General features: G+C 34.2%; 1 protein-coding gene across 11 annotated transcripts in view; it reads left to right on the top strand.

The window, feature by feature from the left end:
• The window catches only part of Chd1 (chromodomain-helicase-DNA-binding protein 1), a 79,754-nt gene that overhangs the window by 46,164 nt on the left and 14,302 nt on the right, over nucleotides 1–19,288 (top strand). For 7 of the 11 annotated variants that reach the window (XM_067117373.1, XM_067117383.1, XM_067117375.1 and 4 more), the window contains exons 16-28: nucleotides 597–821; nucleotides 2,802–2,951; nucleotides 3,138–3,279; nucleotides 4,143–4,246; nucleotides 4,688–4,852; nucleotides 5,370–5,489; nucleotides 7,336–7,473; nucleotides 9,189–9,387; nucleotides 9,797–10,010; nucleotides 10,186–10,372; nucleotides 10,499–10,663; nucleotides 17,009–17,251; nucleotides 17,499–17,677. In XM_067117373.1, the coding sequence (XP_066973474.1) occupies nucleotides 597–821; nucleotides 2,802–2,951; nucleotides 3,138–3,279; nucleotides 4,143–4,246; nucleotides 4,688–4,852; nucleotides 5,370–5,489; nucleotides 7,336–7,473; nucleotides 9,189–9,387; nucleotides 9,797–10,010; nucleotides 10,186–10,372; nucleotides 10,499–10,663; nucleotides 17,009–17,251; nucleotides 17,499–17,677 (2,231 nt within the window). The remainder of the gene's footprint in view (nucleotides 1–596; nucleotides 822–2,801; nucleotides 2,952–3,137; nucleotides 3,280–4,142; nucleotides 4,247–4,687; nucleotides 4,853–5,369; nucleotides 5,490–7,335; nucleotides 7,474–9,188; nucleotides 9,388–9,796; nucleotides 10,011–10,185; nucleotides 10,373–10,498; nucleotides 10,664–17,008; nucleotides 17,252–17,498; nucleotides 17,678–19,288) is intronic. The other 4 variants (XM_067117374.1, XM_067117378.1, XM_067117379.1 and 1 more) reach the window with 1 other exon arrangement.

Here is a 19,288-nt window from a genome sequence, read left to right on the forward strand (position 1 = left end):
AAAGTTTATATCCCTTAATAAAATATGATTGGTATATTTGTATATATCAGTAAATATTGTGCATTATATATTTTCCCAGGGTTTCAAAAAATGACTTAAGACACACTAAGCACTAGTAGCTTACAACATATTTGGGACAGAGTAAGGATTTCATAAATTTTCATATGCCATATTGAATAACCATATTTCTGTATATCTTTAATAAGCCCTACACACAGACACATGAAAATTTAGATGAAATGCTTATTAGATTGATTGATGTTCCAAAATTAAGTACAAAATGGTTGTTACTTGATCATTCTAAATTCAGCAAAAAAGCTTTTTTATATTTTATTTTTTCTGCCTGTATTATAGCATTCAGCCCTCCTCAAAAATAACAGTGAATGATTGTTCTAGAATATGGTGAAAATTTTCATAGTAATATTTAAAGAGGGAATTTTTATCAATTTATTAGCATTATAATACACCAGTAATGGACGATAATACTTTTATCCAAACCTTCATAATATCCAGTGTGATTGCGTTTGCTGTTTATTAACTTTTAAAAGTATGTAGTTTTGCTTGTAAGGATTAAATTGTAAACTTTCATCTTTCAGCAATTGTTACGAGGCAGTGGTAAATTAATGCTCTTGGACAAGTTACTAGTCCGACTCAAAGAAACAGGTCACAGGGTGCTCATCTTCTCACAAATGGTCATGATGCTGGATATCTTAGCTCAGTATCTACAGTACCGTAGATTTCCTTTTCAAAGGTTGGATGGTTCAATCAAAGGTGAAGTTCGAAGGCAAGCCCTGGATCATTTTAATGCTGAGGGGTCTAATGTAAGTTACTGAAGTAATTATGGATTATCAGAGTTTATTTTAATGTCATCCTAATATATCATTTATTTGTTATTCGGTTTGTGATACAATTTTTTTTTTTATGAGCTAGTTAAAGAATATTTTTTGGGCATTTAGCATTGTTGGTTTTTGTGGCTGTTTATTGATCATGATGTCTGTCAGGAAGCAAAACATTTTGTTTATACAGCATATTACAGCAAATGTTTTACTAATTTAGTTTGTGCCAAGAGTTTTCCCAGCTATCCCGTCCTGTCCTCTTTGTGCCAGAATTCCCATCAGGTCTAGGTCTTTATCTATCCAGTTTTTCCATAATTTCTTGGGCCTTCTTTCCTCCGGACCTTCTTCATGCTACTTACTTATCTGTTGCTTTTCAGACCAATTGTTTGTCATCCCTTCCCTTCACATATCCAAAATCTTATTACCAGCCTCTTGCACATATCCAAAATCTTATTACCAGCCTCTTGATACATCCCTTCAGCAGTTCTTTGTTTGTAACAAGATCTTTCCACCCCCTCACTGTACCCCAGCCATGAATCTAGACTCTCTAAGGCCATACCTTTTCAAAAGTTCTTCCATTTTCCTTGTCAGTGCCCATTTTTCTGTTGCATAGAGAAGTACAGACATAATGTACCAACATCTTTCCCACAATTACCATATTGTACTTTTCCTTTGCTTCCTTTCTTCTTTTTTAATTACCATAAACTTTGTTTTACTTATGTTGATTATTAGTCCTCTCTTTTCCATTCCAGTTTTCCCACTTTTTAAGCATTTCCAGCACCTTTTCCTTTGAGTTTGCAGTTAGCAGTAGGTCAGATTCTGCAAAAGCACATTCTTTGAGGCCCCCTTTTCGATACTCTTTTGTAGCTTCTTCCAGTGCTCTGATAATCAGGAAAGGGCTCAGGCTATTCCTTGATTTACCTATGATTATCTCATATTGTTCTGATGCACCTACTGCTTTCCTCACTGAAGATGTAATCTTATGGTAGATTAATGTCACTAGACTCTCCCCTTGTTATGCCTACCTGTTATTTTTCCTCGCTGAAGATCTAAGGTTATGGTAGATTAATGTCACTAGACTCTGCCTTTGTAATGCCTACTTGTTATTTTTCTAGGTACTGCGCCCTTTTCAAGATCCACAAATATGTTATAATCTCTTTCTCTTTGCATGGGACTTTTTCTCTAGTTGCTACATTATGAAGACTGCTTCTGTTATTGAATGTCTGGTGTGAAGCCAGATTGAGAATTTTTATCTGGGATCTTTCTCCACCACCTTTTCCAATGTTGTCATGGCATGCTCAATTAGTCGTACTCCTCTGTAATTTCCACTTTGCAGTAAATCCTGCCTTTCCTTTGTGTACCATTACAGTAAGGCTCTTCAGCAATTCTTCTGGTCCTATCTCTGCTTTTATCAGGTTTTTTTTTAACCAATTCAGTTGTTATGTCCTTTATTTGTCCATCTATTGTGCCTTCATCCTCCAGTTGTTATTCATTTTCTTCATTAAGAAAGTTTTCAAAATGCCAGAACCACCTGTCCAGTGTCTATATTTTAATTTTTAATATCTTCAGTTCATCTTTATATATATTTTGAAGAACCCTAAAAGAGTTCAGAGGTCTGGTTAAACAAATCATTTATAACTAACTATCCTTTTTACACATTATCCATCTTCCCTCAATCACCACTTTCTTAAATACTATTTTAAATTTTTTACTTCGTAAACTCTAGTACTTGTAACAGTAGTAGTCCAGTTGTTTTTTTGTATTTTAATAGTAATAGTTTATACATAATATGTAAGACTACTCTGGCCACAAACCACATGCCATATAGGACTGTGATTTCCCCATTTTGATTATAACATTTCTTACTTGCATCTCTGGTTGTGCTTGAATTTAATCATACAAGTATATAAAAACTTATATGAGTATTTAAATTAAGAAATAACGTGGACAAACTTTGTTTTTCAGGATTTCTGTTTCCTGCTTTCAACACGTGCAGGTGGCTTAGGCATCAATTTAGCAACTGCTGACACAGTCATTATCTTTGATTCTGACTGGAATCCACAAAATGATCTCCAGGCTCAAGCTAGAGCTCATCGTATTGGTCAGAAAAATCAGGTATAGTTTATTAATTATTTGTCATATGTTGGGTTGGTTCAATTTGTCGATGACGTGTTACTTGTCATATGTTGGTGTGGTACAATTTGTTGATGATGCAAAGGGTAATCATTTTAACAATTGAATGTTTCATGCTATGAAAATTGTATTTTTCCATTTTGTACTTATATTGTCTCTTCTGTATAGGTAAATATTTATCGCTTGGTAACAAAAAATAGCATTGAAGAAAACATCATTGAGAGGGCCAAGCAAAAAATGGTTTTGGATCATTTGGTTATTCAGTCTATGGATACCTCGGGTCGTACCGTGTTCAACAAAAAAATGTCAAGTAAGTTGTGTCTTCACATTTTCTTATTGTGGTTGAATATACAGTATGGGAGTATTTTGTTTATTCTTGAGTGTAAAATAATTCTTTCAATGATGCTCTTGTCATACCTTTGTTCTCATTGGGTCTAAGTCTTCATTTGTGTTCTTTTCCATTACTTTGTTGACCTTCCTACTGGTTTTCATTCTGATACTTCAAAATGTGTTGTTTTGTGATATTTTTGTCCCTTCAGTATATTCCAATGCCATCTTATTTGTAGTGACAGGTTTTCAAATTCTAATATCTCTCCTACTTCCATTCTTGTAATATGGAAGAATATGGCTGTCATATGCCCCCTTGTTTGGAACAACACTTCTAAAAAGTTTTTTTTAGCTAAGAAAGTTCCTGCTAAATGAAATTTTATTTTGTTGTCCTTTTCAGTGTTATATGTGTAAGCTAAGCATTCTAGAAAATAGAAATGTTAACTTATACACTGCGTTTGCATTAATGCCCATAAATTACATTTTGTACATACCTGTAATTACACCTGGCAGGAAAACAGTTGATATAGTAAATTGGTAACAACAGTGCACAGGTGATCACCAGAGATGCATCTGTTAAAAACAGTTACAAAGGCTGGCTAGAATAAAGCTGCTTTCTGCCTGATGGATAAACAGACAATGTAATTACAGTCAGTGACTGTAACTGCATGATCTTGATGGATTTAAAGGATAAATAATGATCTTGCAAGGCCCTTGAAAGATGTACAAGTTAAAAAGAAAATATAAAGATGAAGATTTACATGGAAAACTAAATCAGGGAAGCAAGGTGGGATGTTTTTTTTTGTTAGGATATTTAACACTAAGTCTTTTTTTTCTCTCTCACAGATTCCAATTCCACTCCTTTTAATCGAGATGAACTGAATGCTATTCTCAAGTTTGGTGCTGAGGAACTTTTCAAAGATGACGATGAAAACGAAGAAGAACCTTTAGTAAGTATAAATGCAATGTTGTGTTATATTATGAAACACGAGAACTAGGAAAATGACTAATTAATTGCTAATTTTATATGAAATTATCTTCCTTCGTTAATGAAAATCATTTCATGACTGTGTAGTATCTTTGTTGTTTTGTTTTGTTTTTGACTTTTTTACCAAAAGTGAGTATTTTTGGGGTTTTCATGTAACTGTTAATTCAAGATAACGTTTGAATTTAAATGTAATTGTAACTTTAAAATGGTACTGATTACTTTTTTTATGAAAAGCAATTGTTTATTAGATACTAGGCAGGCATAAAAACTATGATAGTTACTCATTTGTTTTTAAACCTTTGGATATGGTATAGTAGGCAATGTAATTTACCCTTGTTGTCTGTGTTGTTTTCATAGTTATAAGGTGGTGTATGTAACTGACATTTAAACCTTCTGATTTTAGTGTGATATCGATGAAATCCTGAAACGTGCTGAAACTCGTGATGAAGGTCCAACATTGGCTGGTGATGAATTGCTGTCAGCATTTAAGGTAGCTTCATTTAATCTAGATGAAGATGAAGAAGTATCTAAATTAGAATCCATTACTGATGAGAACACCAAGGATTGGGTAAGTGGGCTTATTTCTGAGTAATTTACTCTTGTTAGTTTGACTTGGTTACATTGATAGTGTAACTGTAACAGACCCATCTGTTGTAGATACCTGTATACCATGTATCCTATTTCATTTATTCTTGCAACTCAGTGGATGACTAACCAAGCATGAGTCAAAATGTGAGAGGAAATAAAACCATCACTACTGAGTATCCTTATACTGTATGACCTTAGGAAACCTAATATTCCAATTTCACACTGTAAAGGGTTATAGCATGCGTAGAGACGACTACACTAATTAAATTTTGTACAAGCAGCTAATAAGTTGCTATTATTATTATTATTATTTTGAAAGAAGGCCACCTCTCAACAAACTTCATTAAACAGAATGGTATTTGAATCACACATTGGTCATCCTTCATTTTTTTATAAAGTGAGAGAGAGTTGTTCACCTTTGCAGTTGCATTAATATGATTTTAGCTGTATTACATGTTACTGCTGGTCAGTAATCCTTATGCATTATTTTCTTTCAGGATGAAATTATACCAGAGGATTTCCGTGCCAAGGTTGAGGAAGAAGAAAGACAAAAGGGAATGGCTGATTTGTACCTGCCACCTCGCAAGAGGAAAACAGTTAATCAAACTGGTCAAGAGGTAATGTTATTGATTGTGAAAAGGTCAATAGTTTATATTTTCTGTGCTGGGTATTTTTGAAGATTAACACCTCAATTTAACAGACATCTGTACTTATCAGTTACATTACTGTGATTGTTTTTTGCTATGCTACCATTTTAGATGTGATTGTTTTTTCTTTGCTACCATTTTAGATGTGAGATTTTTTAAAATAAATCCCTTAAATTGAATGTGCAGAATAATTTAAATAAGGAACTCTGTGGAATTGCCGTTAGCTGTAAGAAAGCTCAAAAATATTCAAGTGCAGGTATAATATAGGGTATTTGTTACTAAAAAGACTTACTTATTAGAAAGCCAGTCCCTGAAAGTGTATGTCTGTTAAATTGAGGTGCTACTTACTGTTATCTATTTCAACACTTTTTATCCTTGGTTAGTTATTATGTGGAGCTATATATGATTGCTCTCGGTGACCTTTATGCTGAGAACTTGGGTTTTCCTTATGTTATAATAATGGTTAATAACATGTTAGCTCTTGTTTCAAGAAGACCGTATGCTGATGATACATTATGTGGAATGTCTTGCGTTTGCAAAAGACTTTTTCTTTCCTGTATGTGGTTGTTGCTCCTGTAATTAGTAAATGTTTACTACATTTGCTATAGCTTGACATCCAGGTTACTGAATCCTGTAGAAAGATTTTACTTTATCCTCTTTGATATTAGGATTGCAGAGATGTCTTAGTCTCACAGTCCAAATGCATGACGTGACATTTCATGTTGCTTTAAGAAAGTTATGGAAAGTACAGATTTCTCCCTTGTATTCACATGCCCAGAAGCACTACAAGACACTTGACGAGGTCATTTGGGTGTGAAAGCTTTAAAAGGTAACCAATCTTGTGATTTAATGCTTGGTCACACTGACATAACCTTACGTTCTGTAGCAGCAGTCATCTTGAGATGGTGAAAACTTGCCTTTACTCTGCTTGTTGAATAACAGCAATAGTCTTGTTTCCCAGAAAATTTACCTAAGAGTTCATTGAAAGCATTATGATTCACTAAATCACTCTTTCCTTAACTCATTGATCTTGCATTTGCTTCCATGTTGTTTACTGAGGGTATTTGGTGGTATTTTCATTCTTTTTTCTAATGGGAATACGAACCCTCACTTTCATAAATGGAATTTCTTGTACAAGGCGGACTTCAGCTATCGCCGACTTAACTAGAAAAACAAAATTCTTACTTTTCTATCTTGTTCTCAGCCGTAAGTGTGCTCACATCACAGCATTTAACTCCTGTTTTTGCTGAGATTGTCTTTGTATGTGTCGTGTTTGTGCCCGTGTTGCATTTTCATTGCAGGGTTGTTGCCCTCCCAGTGTTCTTTGCATCTCTCAGTAGCCCAGTGTTTGTGTTACTGAAGTAATAGCAGGCCTTGTCTGCCTTTTCTTTATTTTGAAACCAGTATATATGACAGTGATGATTATGGTTTATTATTTATGGTATTTTATTTTGCATCACTCAATGAATCTTCTGTTTCATTTTTGCAAAATAATTGATTTATTTTGATAAAGAATATGGATTTTCCATGATAAATGTATATGGTATCTTTCTTTTTCATGTGCTCCAAGTAGATGGTAATGGTATATACTATAGACACATACATTACACTCAAATTAATTTGGTTGGCTTGACAAGAGTACTGTTCTTCTATCAGTTGTTTTGCTGAACTGTGGCGATGGTCTCATAGTGGATTTTGCTACATGCTCAGCCCAATAAAACTTTGCATAAGGAGTCATTCTGTGTACATTTGTTGTTTGTATTAAGTTTAACAAAGAATTGTTTTATTCAATGTTTTTCTTTTATTTGTAATGTAGGAGGAAGCACCTCGCACCAAGAAAAAACGACAAGACTCAGAATCAAGTAATGATGACACAGATGATGAACGCCCTAAAAAACGTGGACGACCAAGAATGCACCACAAGGAACAAATTAAAGGTTTCACTGATGCTGAGGTAAGTATTAGCTTTAGTTTGTTGGGGGACAGGGTATCATATGCCCTTGTTATCATTCAAACCTCATTTGCTGTAGTCAGAGGCATAAAATATATTTATATATATTACTGTATTTAAAATGAATGTATATATAGTAATAACCTTTTGTCAGAAAAGGACTGACATGTAATATATACCAATGACTTTGACAAAAAGGCTAACAGTTCCAGTGGTTGATATGTATTTTAGTATTATACATAATAGAAGGATTTTGACAAACAGATGTGGGTGTACTGAAGTGTTCCTTAGGATACAAAAGTACATTCTCTTGGTTGGTGACATTTGGCTCACAATGGATATATTCTTAATCTGTTAGCTGCTGGAACTCAACAACAGCACCAAAAAGTGAAATCTCTGTCACAGCCATACAATTACTGTGGATGTGCATCTTATATGAAGGATTTGTATTTTTGAAGTGGTTTGTAAAATTTAAAGTTGCTTATCTCTAGTAAAAGAAAATTAAAATTTGTAAAAACTACAAACCATTGATTTAAGGAACCTAACATTTTGAAGGTAACAGAAAGCATTGTAGCTAAGACCAAAGGCAAGCAAGGAAGAACACTTAGCATTGCCTGAAAAAGATGCAGTTGACCATCAAGCAATCAGTAGCTCAAAAATTTTTCCTTTACTTTGTAAACTTAATGGTCTGAAATAGTTACACATTTTCAATGGTATGAATTAGTTACACTGCAGAAAATGTGTGACTTGATCATTGACCTTTAAAGTTGTTGAGAATAATCATTCATTAATATTAGTAGATACCACAGATGTGTAGTTAATAATGTTACGTATATGTAACTCATGATTTTAGTTGTGTCATCCTGACTTTGGGCTGATGTGTGACATCACTTAGACCAAGGTTTCAAAGCTATTCATCTCACTGTAGTTTTTGCTGTCTCAGTGTCGGCGGAGAAAAGATGCCATCCATATATTTTTGTGGAGCTTTTCGAAAAAATTTATTATAACTTCTTTGAACAAACTTACTATTGTACTTAACAAATACAAACCACACACTTCATTTTTGAGGTATGGTTGTTGGAAATCCCCCTAACCAGAAATCTATAATAACACTTCGCAAGTTGCCGTATGCCATGCCTAGCTAAAAATTCAAAGTTTTTTAGTGTTTTCCAATTTTCTGTTAAAATATTGGCTAGCCTCCTTAAACCTGATACTTTGCCCTGTTCAGTTTGAGGATGGAAATGCGTTTGGTAGCCAATTCTGAAAGCCACCTTCTTTTTGTCAGTTGTTGTATGCATTTTCAGTAGTTATTATTCTGAACAGGTTTTTTAAATTTTAGAATGAATTGCCAAGAAACCATTTACACAAATTTTTAAATATATTTATTGATTTTCATCCCAAATATTATTGAAAGTGAATAACAGGTTTTCAGGCAAAACCATAAACTAAATTTGTATTGTTTTACAAAAGATTTATTTGCTTTTTTTCTGTTTCCCATAATTTTGCATTTATTTTTTCATTAAGACATTGTTTTTTATTCTTTTAGTTGTAAGTTGACACATTAAAGTTAACTTCAAGGGTGAGAAAGGTTTTAAGTCGGTGCAGTTTTTTCTTTTTTCTTTCATATGCAGTGCTTGTAGGGTTATGGTGTTGAATGTCTTAAAAATGTAAAAAGAAGAAAAAGTTTGGCAGACTCTTGAATATTTTAATTCCATCAGGTGAGAAGATTTATAAAAAGCTTCAAGAAATTTAGTAATCCACTTCGTCGTCTTGAGACCATTGCCCATGATGCTGATCTCCGTGAGAAGCCAATCAATGACCTGCGTAAAATTGGTGAAACACTGATTGAGCGCTGTCAAGAAGCCATGAAAGAGGCAGAAAGTCTAAAAGAAAATGATAAAGCACCAGAGGTTAATGGTATGTAAAGGATTTGTAATAATTCTGAGTCTTAGTATTTTGTGATTTATGTATAGGTACTTACTTGATGTGATTGTTTTTAGATTATTTGACTTAGTTGAACTAAATGATTCTTCAAAAGTATCTTTTTTTTCCACTTGCCAGTTTCACTTATCAAACAGCTTATTAGATAATGCATGAAAGACCCTAATGAAATGTTTTGTGAAAAAGCTGTAAAGCTGAGGAGTTCATTTCAAGTGTACTTAACCCTTTGAGAATGTTAAGTTATAAGAAATGAATGTAATGTGGTGCTTTCAAAAACTGATTTAAGTGTGTTTGAGTTTATGATGAAATACGTTTGAGTGTACATTATTTGTATACAGTATGTTTATAAAATATTCAGTTTGTTAACTACTGATTTCCACATCAGGTCAGCCTAAGACGCGACGGGATCGTGGGCCCTCAATTAAATTATCAGGTGTGGCTATTAATGCCAAAACAACTTTAGCTGCAATAGATGAATTAGCTCCATTAGACAAGATAGTTCCTCATGCGCCTGTGGAGAGGGCATACTGGACACTGCAAATTAAAAGGGTGAAAGATGCTCACTGGGATATACCATGGGGTATACAAGATGACTCAAGGTAAGAAATCATGAAGTTTCATAGTTTAAATTGGTTTCATGAGTTCATAGTTTTATGGAATTTTTGTAGACAAATCAAGAGTACATCTTGTATATGAGATTATTCTGCAGTTGATTGGAGTTTAATACAATGAACAGATTAAAGTTATTGTTTAAAATCTTATTCCCTCTATTAGGTTACTACGAGGTATCTTTGAGTATGGAATGAGTTCCTGGGAACAGATTAAGGGTGACCCATCATTAAGTCTTGATGATAAAATCTTAGTTGGAGAGGACACCAAGCCTCAAGCAAAGCATCTTGAGAGTCGTGCACAGTACTTGCTGAAGCTGATAAAGAAACATATGGGACTGGGCCCTCCAAAGGTATGTGAAGTTGTTAAAACTAACAGTGTGCTTTTGTTTATGTGTAGTTGTCTGTTGTTGGTTTTCACATTTGATTGTTTTATTTCGAAATATACAGTAATATTTGCATAGTCAATTACTTTCCAGCAACCAAAGGTTCGCAAAGCAGTAGGAAAACCAAGGAAAGGTGTGAAAGAGGTCAAAGAGATTTCGAAGGCTATTATAGAAAATGACGACTCATCAGATGACGATGCAACAAATACCTCCCAGCCTTCTCTCCCGAGCCAGAAGAAGCCTCCCAAGGTGACAGAAGTGAGAAATGCTGCTTTGTGTTGTCCTTTGTTTACATAAGCGTAGGAAATGGGATATATTGTCTCTTAAATGAAAAGCATTGATGTCCTTTTGACAGTATTTGCAGTCTTGCTACCTTATATTGACTGGTAGTATGTGACTGGATTTCAGAAAAAATGCTAAAGAAGGTCTTTCAAGAGAATATTACCTTAGGTATTTTGTGTGGATATTAACACCTGTCCCCTTGTATGTCTCTTAGTTTTGTATTAATTGTGCTCTTTCGCTTTGTTTTGATGGCAATAGAAATTGTTGTTCATGTTTTCAGCTTGTGTTTATGCTATTGTGGGGAAAATTCAAAAATATTTTCATTAGAACCTTTTCAAACACTTTTAAACATGCATATCCCAAGCTGATGTGGAATTTTGCTGTTACTACAAAATGGTGGAATCATTCAGGTTTTTTGTATTGGAGTTCAAGATTTACTTGGGGATTTGTTCTTTGTTATTGAATTCAAGATGTATTTTAATGAGTGAAGTATGCATATATTTATTCTTGACTATATTTAAAATGAAAGACATAAAGGAGTATGATTTCCTGAGTTTAAAATGAAAGACACAGAGGATTGAGATTTCCAGAAATTTCTTTAGAATCAATCTTTGAAATCATTAGGCATTATTTTAAGAGGATGTGGATTAGCATAAAAATATGGTGTTCACACAGATACAAATTTGACTTTCTAATATCAAAACTGAGTAAAATCAGGGTAAATAGTACCAAACTCTTTATTCTTTTATTTTTTATTTACTTTTTCATCTGTTCATCTGTCCTTTTCAATCTCATCCTTGAAGGTGAGATGAAATCAGGAGCAGATCATTGTCACCACTAAGCAGTGTGAGACTGCAGTGAACTAGAATGCATGAAAACGTTACTGAAAGGTAACATTGCTGAGGTACTCCATAAGATTGTTGCTGGACACACACCCAGTGTTCTCATTATCCTTACATTCTCAGAATGTTCAGGGATTTCAGTTTTATTCCCAATGAAACTTTTTTTTTTCCGAGCCATAACATACTGCATCTTTATATTGCAGTAATACTGTATCACAGTAGTTACGCACAAGAAGTAAAAGGACTAAGGTGTATAAAAAAAAAGTGATTGCAAGGTAATGTGTGCAGAACAATAAAGGAAGACTTCAACATGCATACTCAGTGACAGCTAGCAACAAGTGAGGTAGATGCAGTGCGGGGATATTGAAGGGCAGTCTCAAAATACAATAAATGCATTATAGTTTAGATCCAATAAATCAGGATTGCTGCATAATTTTTTTTTTGAAAATGTTGGAATACAAAGATTTGTTTCAAAGAAGTTTAAAAAACGTATTATTTCTTCAAATAAACATATCAGAGTAATAAGATTTACTGAAATATTTACAATAAATAGAAATAATTTAATACAATTAACCCTTTAACGCCAAAGCCCTATTTACAAAAACGTCTCCCGTATGCCGGCGGCGTTCGGTGAGTTAGCGCCAAAGCGGAAAAAAAGTTTTTTTCAAAAATCACAGCACGCTTAGTTTTTAAGATTAAGAGTTCATTTTTGGCTCATTTTTTTTGTCATTGCCTGAAGTTTAGTATGCAACCACCAGAAATGAAAAAAATTTCATTATCATATATAAATATTGGAATATATGACAGCAAAAAAAAAACTCGTATATAATTGTATACAAATCGCGCTGTAAGCAAAACGGTTAAAGCTAATGACTTAATTTTTTTTAGTTATATTGTACACTAAATTGCAATGATTTTGGTATATAACAAATTTTAAAACGATCAAAGCAACAGAGAGAAAATATTATCACAAAATGATGCATGAATTCGCAACGAGCGGACGTAAAAATTTTTTTTTTTTTTTTTTTTTTTTTTTTTTTTTTTCAAAAATTCACCATAAATCGAAATATTGTGCTAGAGACTTCCCGTTTGTTGAAAAATGAAGCTAATTGAGTGAATATTACTAGACTAAGTGTTTTAGCTTTCAATTGCAGTTTTCGACCATTTCGGTCGAGTTAAAGTTGACCGAAAGTTGAATTTTTTCTATTTATCGTGATTTATATGAAAATTTTCCAAACTGATAAAAGCTACAACCATGAGTTATTTTTTGTTGTATTGTAAATGAAATTGTGCACATTTTCATATATAAAACTTTATGTAACGACTAATATAAAACGGTGCAAATATTACGACAACGAGACGAAAGAATTTCTGAAGATGTTGGCCGAGTTACCGAGCAGACGTAAGGAAAATGTTTTTTTAAAAATTCACCATAAATCGAAATATTGTGCTAGAGACTTCCAATTTATTGCAAAATGAAGGTAAACGATTGAATATTACTAGAATGTAAGAGTTTTAGCTTACAATTGCGTTTTTTTACCATTTCGGTCGAGTTAAAGTTGACTGAAGGTTGAAATTTTGGCAGTTATCGTGATTTATGTGAAAATATTTCAAAACTGATAAAAGCTACAACCATGAGCTAATTTCTGTTGTATTCTACATGAAATTGCACACATTTTCATATATAAAAGTTTATGTAACGACTAATGTAAAACGATGCAAACATTACGACAACATGACGAAAGAATTTCTGAGATGTTCAGCCGAGTTACGTCGCAGACGTAAGGAAAACATTTTTTTCAGAAATTCACCATAAAAAATATTTTTTCAGAAAATCACCATAAATCTAGAAGGTAAGAAATATTGTGCTAGAGACTTCCAGTTTGTTGCAAAATGAAAAGTCAAAAATCATGATTGACTTTTAATATTGAAAACGACGTAAACTGCATTATTATTGAGTTTACATCAAAAACCTTCAAATTATGATTATTCTGCCGGTTTTTTTACCATTTCGAACATGTCGAAGTCGGGAAATAATTTCTGATGAAATATTTGACCCAGAAAAACTGGGGAAATTTTTTTGGCTTGAAAGTTATTATGATTTATATGAAAATATTTCAAAACTGATAGAAGCTACAACCATAAGTTATTTTCTGTTGTATTCTACATGAAATTGCGCACATTTCCATATATAAAACTTTATGTAACGACTAATATAAAACCGTCCAAACATTACGACAACGTGATTTAAAGAATTTCTGGCGCGGACGTAAGGAAAAAGTTTTTTCAAAAATTCACCATAAATTGAAATATTGTGCTAGAGACTTCCAATTTGTTGCAAAATGAAGGTAAATGATTGAATATTACTAGAATGTAAGAGTTTTAGCTTACAATTGCGTTTTTTTACCATTTCGGTTGAGTCAAAGTTGACCGAAGGTTGAAATTTTGGCAGTTATCGTGATTTATATGAAAATATTTCAAAACTGATAAAAGCTACAACCATGAGTTATTTTCTGTTGTATTGTACATGAAATTGCGCACATTTTCATATATAAAACTTTATGTAACGGCTAATATAGAACAGTGCAAAAATTACAACAAAATGACAAAAGAATTTATGAAATTTTCGGCCGAGTTACTACGCGGGCGTAAGAAAAAAGTTTTTTTCAAAAATTCACCATAAATCGAAATATTGTGCTAGAGACTTCCAATTTGTTGCACAATGAAGGTACATGATTGAATATTACTAGAATGTAAGAGTTTTAGCTTACAATTGCGTTTTTCGACCATTTCGGTCGAGTCAAAGTTGACCGAAGGTTGAAATTTTTTGTAGTCGACGTTTGCTACGTCCACTTGGCATTCAACAGACAATTTTAGTCGACGTTTGCTACGTCCAACAGGCGTTTAAGGGTTAATGTTAATGGTTTTGTCATCTGATATGCCTCTGTTCTTTGTGTTTTGTCAGTCAGAGTGGATCTGGTTTTGGCTGTTCATGGCTTTTAGCATGACCCTGGTCAGGTTATTGTATCCTGTCTATAATCTAGCCTGAATTTGGATTAATAGATGCAACTCTTACCCTCTCTCTAGCATGGAGAGAGAGAGACTGACAGTAAACAAACCCGTGGGTTATCTTAAGCTTTATTGTCCCTGACAGTATGGGTTCATCGAAGCCATTCTTCAAAACAAAGATGCTACATCCCATTAAGTCAAAAGACCCAGAAGTCTGGCAGTTGAACATCACACATGTTCAACAGATTTCAACAGATCAAAAGCATGGGTCTCCTTCCATTGCTCTTACATGACCAGGAAGAGAGGCCCAGGTGAGGCGAGCTACCTGTCAGTTCAGAGATTTGCTCAGAATCCTCCCACCAAGAAGTAAGTCTCCTACATGTAAAGACCGAAGGTTTGTATACATGTAGGAATAAATGACAAATTTTTTAAGTTATTTGTATTTTTCCTAACATACAAACCTGAGGTCTTACATAAATGGCCCACCTCTAGTCACCCCTCATTCTGCTACCTGGGCCAAAAGGTAAAGTGAATGCATACCAACTGGATGGAGAGACTTCCTCCCCTACTGTCGATAGCCAACTACTGAAAGTTAATCCCTTATGGAAAGACCACAGGTTTGTGTTAGGAAAAATACAAATTACTTAAAATTTGTCATATTTGCACACGCTGATCCTGTAATGTTGTTGAGGTTTTGTTTGTAGTCCTGGTCCTGGTTTTGGTCACTAAAGCAACAGTAACAAAGACATTGAAGCAGGTTTTGTTGCAACTGACTTCAAGAGCATCTGTGATTGTAGCTTTGGCTGTTAGAGCAACTGTGTTCGCTGCATTTTGTTTTAGCTCTAGAAGAAGATGCAAGGTGCCTCAAAAAGCTGTGGAGCAGACTTAAGTCTGTACATGATCTAGCACAAAATTTTCTTCTTAACCTTAATAGGCAACAATTCACCTGGTAACAACACGCCCTTCTTTGCTCTGGATGTAGTCTCAAATTGCCCTAGTGGTGGAAGCACCAATTAGTGCTAGCCCATCGCAGAAGGAGCCATCGCAGAACTGGGTTGTACTGCTTAACTTAACAGATCAAATGAGAAATGGTGATTTTAACTTGTAATGGCCAATTACCCTGGCTGACACTTATCTGAAAAAGGAAGACCTTGAAAAAATACAGATGAAGGAAATCCTGCTGGCTAGCATTAGACTGATATCAAAGATTCAAGGAAGAAGAGTCACTGTTATCATCCTCAAAACTAGATTGCCTGTATAAATTTGCAATGTAAAGTAAAGCTCACTGGTCAGTTGATCAGTACTGTAAAAATGCATGTAATTAAGTAGAACAAACTTGGCATGACATAAGTAATTCACACACAGTTGTTGTGGATGTATGTTCTAATAGTGATTGAAGAGTTAAGTCTCTGACTAGATCTTCAAAATTATTTGGACAAACACGCATTGCAAGAATCCTCAAAATAAAAGACTTATCACATACAAATTGCCATATAAATTTTTGTACTGTCAAGAAAACGAAATAAATCTGAGCTTCATATCATTTTAGTTCTACTACAGACCAGCTTTGAAGACCAATCAAACATTATCATTAATATTATGTTTATCACCAATAGGCTGTCTTACCAGACCAAAAAATTATTTACCATTATTGCACATCTAGTATAGACAGTATACACAAAGAGATCCAGGGTACATGGCAAGATAGGAACAATAATTAATAGTGTGCAAAGATTGAAACTCATTCTTTAATCTTTGGTGAAATCAGATAAAACAAAATTGCTGTTACTTAGAATACAAGTAGAAGTAAAACTGAATGCAAATTATGCCTGTGTATCGATGTAAGCTACCATCCAAATAAGACTGTGAGAACTCCTTTACAATTCTCTGTGCTCCAAAATCATAAGAATGCTAATTACCACATCACTTAGAAGAAATATGGGTATTGCCAGGGAAATTGAAGACAAAGTAGAGTAGTGATTTTACAAGAGCATTGAATACCATCTCAGGCCAACTAATTCTGACTTTTGGCTGGTGTAGACCTGGAGATCCTTGTATGCATGCAAAGTACTACTTGCTGACGTATATTTTTTATTTATTTTTAAAGTGTTGGAAGTGAGTAGGATAATTTCATGTTTAAAAAATGGGCTAGTTATAAATAATGGGCTTGTTACAAAACAGATGTCTACACTTCAGAATTTATTGAAGGGTATAAATAATCTACTAAACTGGGCTCTCTCTCTCTCTCTCTCTCTCTCTCTCTCTCTCTCTCTCTCTCTCTCTCTCTCTCTCTCTCTCTCTCTCTCTCTCTCTCTCTCTCTCTCTCTACTGGCCTTGATATTCCTTTGATGTGTTTTTATAAGATACAATATTTTTTAGTTTCTGTGAGTATATGCCTTGAAAGGTAGTCTAATATGTGTACAGTATCAACCAGTATTATAGATTTGGCATTTTTCCAATGGAAATCTAGGAGGTGAAAGAACACAAAGAACCCAAGGAAGTTAAAGTCAAAGAAGAAAAGGAGGAAATTGAGAAGAGTAAAGTGAAAGAGGAACCAACTACTACTACACCAGTGGTTGTGGAAAAGGAAAAGAAAAAGAAGAAAGAAAAGAAAGAGAAGCCCAAACCTGTTCCCATGCACATTACTGCCAATGGAACCATTCCTCTAGATGACAGCCGAGAACTGGATAAAACACATCCCTTGTGGGATGAGGTAAGCATTGATTCAGGGTCATGCATTATAGAAAGCAGTGTCCCATTTTAGTCATGTATACTTAGGGTCCACTTACTGTAATTAGTTTCCCCAATGAATGATTGTAACTATTAATAACATATATTTGTCCTTCCATCTGTCTATTACTAGAATATTTGTGACATGTTGAGAATGACTGTTTTGTATAATATGCAAAGTGGTGGTGTTCTAAATTGTCTGGTAAGGTAATTGGTTCATTCTTTTACAGTGTAAAGAAAAGATGAGGCCTATGAAGAAAGCACTGAAGACTCTGGACAATCCCAATGAAAGTTTAACCCAGGAAGAACAGATTCAGCATACAAGACGGTGTCTGATACAGATTGGCGATCACATTGAGCGTTGCTTGGAAAGCATGAAAGACCCAGATACTGTACGGGAATGGAAGAGGTATGTGATATTTTATGCAACATGAATTTATTAAGAATAGCATAGAAACCCCTTTTTTGCATTACTAAATATTGTATTTGCTTGTAGCATATGATGTGTATAGTAATAAATTGTTTTCCTTTGAAAGTGATCAATTTTTTGCATTAAAGAAGTTAGATAGTGGTGTGGGAGGATACCAAGGCAGTGCTGGTGAAAAGTCATTAAGAAGATGAGTTTTATAAACCCATTAAATGTAATTCGCCATATTGTGTATAAAACAGACCCAGCTACACTGCTTAGACAGACACAGAGAGCAAGGCAGCCATGAATGGGAACATCACAAAAAGAAAAAAAAATTGCTGTTAATATGTAAAAAGAATAATCCCCAAAGACTAGAAAATGGGATGAAATCAACAACAATATAATAACATAAAAACATTAATTCACATACCTTATAATTAAAATAGCAACAAATATGAAAATGAAGATGGAGTGTGAGGTAGCCGTTACCATGAACAGAATAAAAACAATAACGTTAATACTAAGAGGGAAAAATTCGTTATGAAAATGCAAAAGAATATTCCCTTCAAGCCCAGTTTTATAGTTTAGTAAGTGTAAATAAAGATAACATCTTTCCATGAAGGGGAGCACAGGCAGGGCAAGTGTAAAATAGCCAGAAAGAAAAGCATTAATTGATAGTCTGAGAAACTAAAACATGGAAACAGGAATGATTATTAAGAAGAAAACAGACTACAAGGTAATGATTAGGATAAAAATAAAAAAAAAAATCCGTGCTTTGGCTATTGTGCCTCACTCTTGTTGAGGCATGGTGCTATTTGCCCCATGCCCTTTGTAGATTATCATTAATAGTGCATTTTCATCTTGCCCCATTTTCATAGTGTATGGTGCTTGGCATTCCATGAGTTATTTGCTGCTTGTTACCTTTGAGTATTTGAATGCATTTTACCACTCCTGTACTGGTGAATCTGTGAGCTCCTATTCTCCTACCCTGTTGCATCCTGCTCCTGTGCATTTGATGGTCACAACTCTTGCTCCAATGCTTCCCCGCCTGGAGCTGCACTGTCATCTTATAAGTAAATGTACAGAGAATGTTAGGTTAAAAATAGTGAAAAATGCGGTACTAGTCACATTGCGGAACATTGGAGAATTAAAATCTGCAATAAGGCTTAAGTGAGGGCAGAAGTAGCTTTCTAAAAAAGCCAGGCCAGGTTATGGATGAATGAAAAGGAGTTTAAAAATACCAAATGAGAAATTTGTACTGACTGGATATATGCGGGGTACATGACAAGATGACACTGACCAAAGCAAAGTTGGGAAGGAACAGTAGAAGCTGGGCCAATTCTACACTGAATAAGGCTAATTATGGTGAATGAGTTTCATAGAGCAAACAGAAAGTAAATGAAACCGCAGAAAAACTTTTATACCTCTGTAGTGCACTGAGCAAGGCAGATGATAGGGTCCCCCCTTTTTGTTGATATACAGGATTAGGTGAAATGTAATTTGTAACTTTGATTTTGCACAGGCTATAGTGCACACATATCATCAGTAGCATATATGTATCTTAAGACAGTCTTACAAGGTTTATGTCTTAAGGAAGCCTCCATAGTAAAA

Source organism: Macrobrachium rosenbergii, chromosome 15 (genome assembly GCF_040412425.1).
Source record: "Macrobrachium rosenbergii isolate ZJJX-2024 chromosome 15, ASM4041242v1, whole genome shotgun sequence".
Taxonomy (NCBI): Eukaryota; Metazoa; Arthropoda; class Malacostraca; order Decapoda; family Palaemonidae; genus Macrobrachium; species Macrobrachium rosenbergii.